The sequence below is a fragment of the Primulina tabacum genome, unplaced genomic scaffold (genome assembly GCF_025594145.1).
Source record: "Primulina tabacum isolate GXHZ01 unplaced genomic scaffold, ASM2559414v2 Contig788, whole genome shotgun sequence".
NCBI classification, from domain to species: domain Eukaryota; kingdom Viridiplantae; phylum Streptophyta; class Magnoliopsida; order Lamiales; family Gesneriaceae; genus Primulina; species Primulina tabacum.
Genome location: NW_027459911.1, coordinates 42835 through 54222, shown reverse-complemented (window position 1 = coordinate 54222; position 11388 = coordinate 42835). Strand labels below are relative to the sequence as shown.

At 34.1% G+C, this 11388-nt stretch overlaps 3 protein-coding genes and 1 pseudogene across 4 annotated transcripts; 3 read left to right on the top strand and 1 right to left on the bottom strand.

Moving 5' to 3' along the window:
* Positions 1–90: 90 nt before the first annotated feature.
* Positions 91–821, top strand: LOC142535009 (uncharacterized). Of its 2 annotated transcripts, none has more exons than XR_012817309.1 (2): positions 91–452; positions 517–785. XR_012817309.1 is itself a non-coding variant. In XM_075641658.1 (2 exons), exons 1-2 carry the CDS (start codon positions 124–126, stop codon positions 804–806), a joined length of 561 nt encoding a protein of 186 aa, XP_075497773.1. In that variant the 5' UTR covers positions 91–123; the 3' UTR covers positions 807–821. The 2 variants fall into 2 exon arrangements, 1 of the variants encoding a protein (XP_075497773.1); XM_075641658.1 differs by having other exon boundaries at positions 91–394; positions 517–821.
* Positions 822–1643: 822 nt separating this feature from the next.
* Positions 1644–3069, top strand: LOC142535007 (uncharacterized; annotated as a pseudogene).
* A 3410-nt stretch (positions 3070–6479) lies between these two features.
* On the bottom strand, positions 6480–7860 carry LOC142535006 (uncharacterized). Its single transcript, XM_075641657.1, has 2 exons — positions 7335–7860; positions 6480–7176 (listed from the first exon to the last, which is right to left on the bottom strand). The coding sequence occupies exons 1-2, from the start codon at positions 7734–7736 to the stop codon at positions 6562–6564; spliced, it is 1017 nt and encodes a 338-aa protein (XP_075497772.1). The 5' UTR covers positions 7737–7860; the 3' UTR covers positions 6480–6561.
* Positions 7861–8779: 919 nt separating this feature from the next.
* On the top strand, positions 8780–10786 carry LOC142535004 (uncharacterized). Its single transcript, XM_075641655.1, has one exon. The coding sequence runs from the start codon at positions 8780–8782 to the stop codon at positions 10784–10786; it is 2007 nt and encodes a 668-aa protein (XP_075497770.1).
* Positions 10787–11388: the final 602 nt, after the last annotated feature.

Genomic DNA, 11388 nt, shown 5'->3' with positions numbered 1-11388 from the left:
CCCAAAATTAGCAAACTATCCATGGCCATCAACTGTTAATGCTGCGAATTCATATCAGTCAAGCTATGTCTTGACGAAGACAAAAAAAGAAGCGCTAAAGATTACAAGATATGGAAAAAACAGATGATCTGTCTGTTCGAGAGCCAAGATTTGCTGGGCTTCGTTGACGGCCAGATCCCGGCTCCTAAAGAATCCATGGATGAGCAGAAACTCTGGAGAAGAACCGACCTGCTTATCACAGGATGGATTCTGGGTTCCATTACTGGGACCGAGGTGCTTGATGCAGTGGTGGGATTGGACAGTTCCAGGGAAGTTTGGTTGGAATTGGAAAAACTTTTCAAATCAGATGATAATGAAATTCAAACGAGCAGTTCTAGTTCGGATGAGGAAGATGGTAAATGAAATGAGAACTCAGTAACTAAAACTGATAAAAGAAAAAAGAAAAAGAAAAGGTTAATTGACGAATTCGAATGTATTTTTTCTGGTACAAGGCTTGTAATTTTAAGAAATATGCAGGTACGGATTTTCACCGGTACTTGCCATTGCATAGAGCAATATTAAGAGGTGATTGGAAGGAAGGCAAGGAGTTCTTGGACAAAGACGAAGATGCAATCACGGCCATCATCAATGATTCCTCGGAGACAGCTCTGCACGTAGCGGTGGAGACTGGAAAATCAAATGATTTCCTGAGAAAGTTGTTAGAATACCCGATGCCAAATGAAGCGATGCTCTCGAATAGTACGGGGACACTGCTTTACACACAGCCGCTTTGGCTGGAAACAAGGAAGCTGCGATACTATTGGTGAACAAAAAATCGACTTGCTATATATTACAAATAACAATAATATGTTACCGATTCATTTAGCAGCGAGGAATAGCCAAAAAGATACGCTTATATCTCATATCCGTCTCCAAGAAAGAAGTGCAGAATAGCCCATTTGTGGGAAAGTTGGGGGCTTCGCTGTTGACAATGCCATAGCTTCTGAGTTTATTGGTTAGTATGGAAATATTAATTTATTGATTGATAATTGTGAAATTTAAAGATGATATATTTGTTCTTTGGCAGATGTGGCTTTATAGTTGGTTGCAGAAATACCCAGAATTAGCTACGTTAAGCGACGACGACGATGATTATGCGTTGCAAGTGATAGCCGTGGAATGAAATCTGTGTTTCCGAGCGGAAAGAGTTTCAATTGGTTGGCAAAATTGGATCTACTCTGGTAAGTGATCTTTCTTAGAAGAAATCTTTTAATTGCTTTGATAATCAGAGATCATTAGGCTACATTTTTTTAATGATTGACAAAGTGTGGGATTATGATTTCCAAACTCCTATAAGATATTTCATCACATACATATATATACATTGAAGGTGTTCCTTTGACATCATTGAAAAATACAAGGATCACAACTGGCCCAAGGTCTGATATGGATCAAGTGACAAAGAAGTTCGATTTGGTTCAACATAATTTCTTTTGTGGGTAAGTATAATTTCATTTTCAGATAAAAATTTTTACTTGGCTCATTTGATAGTTTTTTTTTAGCTATCGAAGCTACTCTACTCCTTGTCATCATTACAAGTTAAAATATACGATGCATATATATATTTGTTTATCTTCTTACTTTTGGCTATTAATATAACACAGTTCCTGAAGTGAAGAGCGTCAAGAAAAAGAAAGTAATGCACCGACAGACACTTGAACTCGTCAAATGTTTGTGCACCGCACTCCAATCTCTGTCTTGCAGTGATGCTTCACCTATCTATGAAAGTGCCATAGTTAAGGCTGCACGGAAAGGCATACACGAGGTTGTGGAGGTGATCATAGAGATGTTTCCGAATGCCATTTATGCTGAAGAATCAAAAACTGAATGTTCCATTTTTCACATAGCAGCAAGAGAACGCGTTGAAAATATTTTCAATCTCATTTATCATATGAATGAACGAAAACAATATTTTTACGACATGACGGACTCTTCGGGTAACAACTTTATGCACATAGGCGGAGAACTAGCACCTCCTCAATAAACTCAATCTAGTTTCTGGTGCAGCTTTACAGATGCAGCGTGAGTTACAATGGTCTAAGGTACTCGACTCTTGCATAACATCTTCTTAATAATTATATGCATGTCCACCACTAGCAAGTATGATTAATTAGGGCGGATCACTTCGGCAATTCTAGCTTGTTTGTTTACCTGAGCACATTTTTGTGGTGATAATTTCATCAACGTGCACCGTACAGGAAATGGAAAATTTTGTCAACCCTTCTCGTAGGACATGGTTTAACAATGACCGCAAGACTCCTCAAATGCTGTTTTCCGAAAAGCACCAAGAGTTAAAATCTCAAGGAGGAAATGGATGAAGACACTGCCACCTCATGTACCATTGCCGCTGCATTGATTGCTACAGTCGTATTTGCTGCAGCCTTCACAGTTCCAGGAGGACTTCATGGTGACACCGGAGTACCGATTTTCGTAAGAAAAAATTTATTCGTTTTATTTGCTATCTCAGACTCTGTTTCCTTGTTCACATCCACCACTTCACTGCTCATGTTTCTATCGATCCTGACTTCCCGTTATGCCGAACAAGACTTTCTTTACCTTTTACCTAAGAGATTATGCATCGGCCTGCTTACCCTCTTCACTTCAATCACGTTCATGATGGTCGCCTTCAGTGCAGCTATATATATCACATTGAAGGAGAAATCTAATTTGTTTCTTGTACAATGACCGTATTGGCTTGTCTTCCAGTCACATCCTTTGCATTATTGCAATTCCCACTTCTCATCGATGTGATGTATTGCACCTATGGACCCGGCATTTTCGGAAAAAAGAGTGATCGAACATTGTATTAAAACAAGAAACAAGCAAAGCAAGGGCTTTCCACTTCAGTTTGATAGCAAAGATATATTGTTGTGTGTGTGTGTTTTTGCTATTGAATATATTTTACGCAGCCTGATTTTAATCAATGTGAGGGATGTATCGACTTTTGATAGATTTAAGATTTTGATTATGTATTGCAATAACATATTTGAAATTTTATCAGTAATACGTAAACTAGGGAGTTGGGAAATACATACACTTGTGATCAGTGGATTCATGAACCATTAATTGGGTTTCGGAGGTCAAAATTAATATCTAACCATACATATAAATATATGACTTTTAATTGTGATTTTCTAATATATCTTTGTTCATTTAAGTTAGTAAATTCAATCAATAGTTTTTTTTTTTAAATATGTTCTTTTGTAATTCATTATCCATATTAAATGACTTTTGGATATTAATGTTTATTGAATTCATCAATTTATCAATGATTTTTTTTTGTTACTGAAATTGGGTTAATAAATTAGTGGATTTCTTCATGGTTGTTAATGAATATTTAATGTTTCTATCTTATCTTTTCTTTTATTTTTACATATAAATACACCATTTTTAAAACAAGTTGATTTTTAAATATGAATTAAGAGCATCATACATGATGTAGATATTGAAATATGTTAAAGATTATTTGTAAGAATATTTTTTAACATTAAAATTTAATTGAATTATTCCGTGATTGCAGTTTGGCAATAATTTCCTCATATTATTTTTTAATGAATTATTTTTTAATTGTGGTTTTGCTATTTGTAATCTCATTGCGCGAGGTGGAAAATCGTGTTGGGTGCAATAATTGTTCCTGCTTGGTAGAGTGATTGAACCGTGGTGTTTGAGGTGTTTGAGTAAAGATTTGAGTTGCACCATTACTACTAGCTATAGCTTTTGGTAAAGCGGGTAAGCGCTCGGTCCTACAATTGGTATCAGAGCCAAGGTCATGTATTCGATTCCTATGATTGCAAGGAGTACAATTATTGAGATGCAGATTGTTGGGTGCAATAATTGTTCCTGCTTGGTAGATTGATCGAACCGTGGTGCTGAGCTGCTGTGCGTTTAAAAGATTTGAGTTGCACCTATTACTCTAGCTATAGATTTTGGTAAAGCAGTAAACGCTCGGTCCTACAATCTGATATCATGTAGGATGTAAGCCTCGGTCTAATTTACTGAAATGGGTTTCTTTCATGAGTTTTAAGACATTCCATGTGCTCTAATTAAAATTTGAAAATGTATCTAATTTACTCAATGTTTTCTTTCAAAAGTTTAAAACATTTCACATGCTCTAATTAATATTTGATAATTAATCTTCATTGATTATTATTTGTTTATATTCCTATTTTATATGTGCAAATGTCATTTTGTTTTTGTGACACTATTTTTTTTCTTATCTATATTTTTTTTCATGTTTGTGGTATTTTTGTGCTTATTGTTTTTATTTAACATAGTTGGAAATATTATATATATAGATAAATTTAAATCATAATGTGTCATTGGTAATACACATTAATGGTTATTTCTATTAATTATTGATATATATATATATATATATCTATATATATATATATATATATATTATATAATTTTGTCTTGTTTGTTTTTTTCAACATATTAATTAATTTATAATGTACATGATGAAAATTATATACATAAGAAACAATTTTTCCTCTTTTTTACATATTTTTATTTCTATTATGACTCAATTAATATTACATAATTTTAACTAAATAATCATGTGTAATTTGAATTTTTCTTAAATACATTAAGTCAAATAATTGATGAAAATTATTCAAGAAAACTTCATTGACAAAATATTTCGGTAAGCAAATAAATTATTTAATTTAAATTTTATATTTACAAACCCTGAATCATAAATTCTAAATTATAATTGAAAATTTTGAAATCTCTCGTCGATTTTCTCTATCAATTCTTAATATTTTTTGTAATATTTGACATTATTTACTACTTTAAAAGTGTGTTATATCTCTTAAGATAATTTTATCTATTATATAAACTTATAAATGCAACAAAATTAATTAAAAATATAGTGACAATAGCTTAATTGTGTTTGTAATATTTGATATTATTCCAAATATTTTTTTTAGTATATATTATTTTTTAATGATTACATATATTTTGTGTATGTATATATATTCTAAATTAGTTTTAAAATTATGTGAATATATGCATATTTTTTCATATTTTTATGATTTTATAACTTAAATCTAAAAAAAAAATTAGTAACTTTTGAAATATTAAGATTTGTACCTATAGATTAGGAGGTGTCCCATTAATTTTTCTAAAGTAAGAAAATACAGTTATATTTTTGACTTTTACGATGGTGAAATATTTTGAATTTTTTTGCCTCCTAATAAAAATCTATCTACATCTCTTATCTCGAGAGAGTTTTTTTAATATATTATCTGCTCTTGAATTTTAACGTTGTTTTCTCCTAATTTTTATATCAAGTAAATATATCAATTAATTTGTACACTTAATTATGTTCCTAATGCAAAATAGATATAACATAATATGTGGAGAAATCGAGTGAGACTTAAAAAAACAAGAAAAATAATAGGAGTTAAACCCGAAGCATGGATGACTCAAATAAAAAAATAAGAAGACCATAGGAAAAAACATGCAAACATCAAAGGATTAATCAAAATCAAATCTGACGACGAAAAAGAAACATGAAAATTAGATATGATGATATGATTGCTGAATTTAATCAAAGAAAGAAGCATAAAAAATAAAATAAAAAGATGAAAAAGATACTGAAAGATTCGAAAATCATACAAGAAAATGATGGAAAAAACTAAACCGTGGTTGTTTAAAATGATAGATAAGTTGTAAAATAGTATTTGTTATTGAATAATTTGTGAAAAATTTACGTGTCTACATTTATTTGCAAATTTAGGATCAATATTCATAGTATACTTAACTTCATTATCTTTGCTACTAGTTAAATAAAATCGGGTGGTTCAAAATATATAGTATATGGAAATGCATAAATCTATAGATGCATTTCAAATCTATAGAAACAATTGTCTTGCCAATCCTCGTTTGGCTCTGCGACTCGAATGTCTTATTACATGTTGTAAGTAATAGTTATTGTATTGTATTTTGTTAAAAGTAACATGTAGCCCTCTTGAAAAAAATTGTTTCGTAGGCTTTGTTTTTGTTTTGCTTTGTTTTTTTTTTTTTTTTAATAAAAGCAACATTAGATCATTACGAAGGTTTTGACTTACCCCTACCAATATATAAGTCAAAACGAGGAGGAGTGAGACGAGCCAAAATTTCTAGTGTGTAACAAGTTATAGGCATTTTTACAACATAAATACGGAAAACAATTTATATCGAATTCCATGCTACATCACGCATATCTATAATTAGGTCGCGGATTGCTTGGCTCTTGAGACTCGTGTTCATAAATCTCTTATCTTTGATGTAAATACACATTTTCAGCTGTATAAACATGGATTTCCTAACTCTCTAGTTTATGTTATTATCGATAAAATTCCAAACATGTCACTGCATTACATTGTCAAATCTTTATTAAAGTTGATACATCCCTCATATTGGTTATATATATATAATATATATATATATATATATATATATAAACACTCGCGCACACACACACAACAAATATCTTTGGTATCTAACTGAAGTGGAAAGCCCTTGCTTTGCTTTGTTTTAATACAATGTTCGATCACTCTTTTTGCCGAAAATGCCAGGTCCATAGGTGGAATACATCACATCGATGAGAAGTGGGAATTGCAATAATGCAAAGGATGTGACTGGAAGACAGGCCAATACGGTCATTGGTACAAGAAACAAATTAGATTTCTCCTTCAATGTAATATATATAGCTGCACTAAAGGCGACCATCATGAACGTGATTGAAGTGAAGAGGGTAAGTAGGCCGATGCATAATCTCGTAGGTAGAAGGTAAAGAAAGTCTTGTTCAGCATAACGGGAAGTCAGGATCGATAGAAACATGAGCAGTGAAGTGGTGGATGTGAACAAGGAAACAGAGTCTGAGATAGCAAATAAAACGAATAAATTTTTTCTTACGAAAATCGGTACTCCGGTGTCACCATGAAGTCCTCCTGGAACTGTGAAGGCTGCAGCAAATACGACTGTAGCAATCAATGCAGCGGCAATGGTACATGAGGTGGCAGTGTCTTTCATCCATTTCTCTCCTTGAGATTTTAACTCTTGGTGCTTTTCGGAAAACAGCATTTGAGGAGTCTTGCGGTCATTGTTAAACCATGTCCTACGAGAAGGGTTGACAAAATTTTCCATTTCCTGTACGGTGCACGTTGATGAAATTATCACCACAAAAATGTGCTCAGGTAAACAAACAAGCTAGAATTGCCGAAGTGATCCGCCTAATTAATCATAATTGCTAGTGGTGGACATGCATATAATTAATTAAGAAGAATGTTATGCAAGATGTCGAGTACCTTAGACCATTGTAACTCACGCTGCATCTGTAAAGCTGCACCAGAAACTAGATTGAGTTTATGAGGAGGTGCTAGTTCTCGGCATATGTGCATAAAGTTGTTACCCGAAGAGTCCGTCATGTCGTAAAAATATTGTTTTCGTTCATTCATATGATAAATGAGATTGAAAATATTTTCAACGCGTTCTCTTGCTGCTATGTGAAAAATGGTACATTCAGTTTTTGATTCTTCAGCATAAATGGTATTCGGAAACATCTCTATGATCACCTCCACAACCTCGTGTATGCCTTCCTCTGCAGCCTTAAGCATGGCACTTTGATAGACAGGTGAAGCATCACTAGAAGGCAAAGATTCCAGTGCCCTGCACAAGCATTTGACGAGTTCAAGTGTCTGTCGGTGCATTACTTTCTTTTTCTTGATGCTCTTCACTTCAGGAACTGTGTGTATATATTAATAGCCAGAAGTAAGAAGATAAACAAATATATGCATCGCATATTTTAACTTGTAATGATGACAAGGAGTAGAGTAGCTTCGATAGCTCATCTCAACATATATGTGAAAGGAATTTTATTCCTTGATATATTTTCTTTTTTTATCTTTAATATTTTGCCTTTCTAGACATGGGGATAATCTCGAAATTGATGATATGATCTCGTATAAATTCAATATGTGATATAAGACTATATTTGATATGACTCTTAATATCTTTAAGATATGATATCACAATATCTTTAAGATATTATCCTTGTTTTAAAAATAGTTTGTTTCCTAATGAAATTGTTTTTTCTATGTTAAATAGGACTCAAAGGAGAAGAAACAAAAGAGAGGGGGACGATATAGAGCAAAAAAACTTTCGGAGAGACTGAGATGCATTTGTACGAAGAAAATATTTTCTGATTGAAGCAATCTCGCGTCGTTGATAAAGTGTTGCTGTGAAGTGCTGACTACATCTGAAGACAACACCTAATCACTGTTTTGATTAGTGCGCTGATTTTTGAAGACTTTTCACTTCTCAGTTGATGCATCCTATGTATTTTGGTTATACGGTTTGTTAGAGGTTTAGGATGAAATTTGTTACTCGCCTTAATAAGGGAGTTGTTTTATTCTTTCACTAGTATTGGTTTTTGTAAACTTACAAGTTTTTCTAGTGAATTATTTTGCCCTGAGGCACCGCACAAGTATTTTATACTTGTGCATAATTTATCTCTCGTATCTCGTATTATTGTCATTCCAGTTGTGTGTTAATGTGTTAAACTATAATTTCCGCTGCATGTTGTCGTGGGTGTTACAACACCTACGCACAACACCTACATTCTGATACACACAACACTCACCCTCGTCACATTCACCCTGTGGAAACGGAACTTTCAATTGGTATCAGAGCTTCCACTTGACGCTACTAAGTGAGATCCTGTTTTGTTTTGTTTTCCAGGTGGAAAAGGATCATGGAAGCATCAACAAACACTGTTTTTAGACCTCCCGTATTGGATGGATCAAACTATGCATTATGGAAAGTAAAGATGAGGGTTTTTATTAAATCAATTGAAGAAAGAGCTTGGCAGCGTGTACTTGATGGTTGGAGTCCACCAAAGATTGAGGATGCTGATGGAGACACTCGGCTCAAACCTGAAAGTACATGGACAATCGATGAAGTGCAAACGTCAAATTTTAATTCCAAGGCTCTCAATGCTATATTCTCGTCTGTTGACACAAGGATGTTTAATTTAATCACCAATTGTGTTTGTGCCAAAGAAGCTTGGGATATACTTCAGAAACATTGTGAAGGATCCGAGAGTGTGCGTAAAACTAGGCTAAGGATGGTGGCATCAAAATTTGAAAGCCTGAGAATGGAGGACAAGGAGTCTATTCTTGAGTATGATAGCCGGTTGAGACAACTTTCTAATGAAGCTCACAGTCTTGGAGATCCCATGTCCAATGAAAGATTGGTGAACAAAGTTTTAAGATCTCTACCTAAGAAATTTAATGTCAAAGTTTGTGCAATTGAAGAATCTAAAGACACTTCAACAATCAACCTGGATGAATTAATGAGTTCCCTCAGAACTTTTGAGATGAATCTTGATTTACAAAAGAAGGATAAAGGGAAGACAATAGCCCTTGAAGTTTCAACTGACTCTTATGATGAAATCCTTCAAATATCTAAAGAAGTGAATGAATCTGATTTAGGTGAAGATTCTATCTCTCTAATTACTAAAAAATTCGGTGATTACTTGAAGAAAATGAGAGAGAAGAAGAAAATTGGACAAAAATCTGTGTTGCCCAATATCACCACTTCTGCAAAAGCTCAAAAGTTTACTCCTATGAAAGGACAATTTCGACCAAAAACTGAATTGCAAATCCAATCAAATGTCAGAAATTTGGACTCAGTACAATGCAGAGAGTGTTCTGGATTTGGACACTATGCCAATGAGTGTGCCAATCGACTTCGGAGAAACAAAGGCATGGCTGTCACTTTGAGTGATGAAGAGTCTGATGATGATCAAGGATCAAATGAATCTGAAAAACACACATCGTTGTCTGCTGTGATCAAGGAGAAGCGTTCAATGCAAATCAATCCTTTGGGTGTTGGCACAGGTGTTGCAATACCTGGTCGCAACATCTCTTCAAATTCAGTGTGTCTTAATTCTACAACCCTTGGTGAATCAAGTCAGTCTGAAAACCAAGAAGTAGATGATGATGAAGTCACTCTGGAAAGTGTGCAGACAATGTATGAAGAATTGTATGAAGACTGGATCAAAAGAAATAAAGTGAATGCAATTCTCTCCAAAAAGAACACTGAGCTGAAGTCACAAGTATCACGACTTGAAGTAATCTTAAGTAAGAAAGATCTGGAATTATGCAAAGTCAAGGAAGAGCTTGAAGAAGCAACTCAAATTCTTGCGAAGCTTAATTCAAGTTCATCCAAACTTGATTCACTCTTGATGATTGGAAAGAATGACAAAGCTGGACTTGGTTATACGAATCACCAATTTGAAATAGGAGAGTCTTCCAACACTGAAAGAAAACCAACTGTCTTTGTCAAAGGAAGTGCTGAAATCTCGAATGCTACATACACTGAAAAAGGTGTTTCATCAAAGAGGCAAATATCTACAAAGAAGTCCAAGTCCAGAAAACGCCACTTTATCTGCCACTATTGCTTTAGACCTGGTCATATCAAACCCTATTGTTTTAAACTGAGAGATGACTACAAAAGATGGGAATCTGAACAGGTGTTGCCACAGGTGTTGTACAACATCCGGCGTAACACTGCCAATAGGAAACCATCGGTAAAAAGGGTTTGGGTGACAAAGGCTAATATTCAATGTTCTGTTATTTATACTTCGTTAAAAACTAACATTGCAGGAATATGGTACTTTGACAGTGGCTGTTCACGCCACATGACAGGTTCTAAAGACTATTTGACTGACTATGTTGAACTAAGGAATGGTCTGTGATATATGGTGGAGGTGCTAAAGGAAGAATAGCTGGCAAATGGACCTTGAATGTTGATGGACTGCCTAGTCTACACAATGTGCTTTATGTCGAAGGACTTAACTCAAACTTAATAAGCATAAGTCAACTTTGTGATGATGGTTTACATGTTAAGTTTGATAAAGACAATTGTGAAGTTTTTGATAATACTGATACATGTATTTTGACAAGTACAAGGTCGGCTGACAATTGTTATCAACTTGGAGAGGACCCTGTGTGCAATCATTCAAAAGTAAGTGAACTAAACTTGTGGCATCAAAAATTGGGTCATGCAAACTTCAAGACATTAAAGAACCTTGGTAAGTACGATGCTGTGAGAGGTATGCCTAATTTATCCTCTGGAATTCCTTATGTTTGTGGTGCATGTCAAAAGGGTAAGCAAACACGTGTTCCCCATCAAGTGTTGCAACACTTTGGAACAACACGGTGTCTTGAACTCTTGCACATGGATCTTATGGGTCCAATGGAAGTGGAAAGCCTTGGAGGTAAGAAGTATTCATGTGTTTGTGTGGATGATTTCTCTTGCTTTACATGGCTAAGTTTTCTTAGAGAAAAATCCGACACA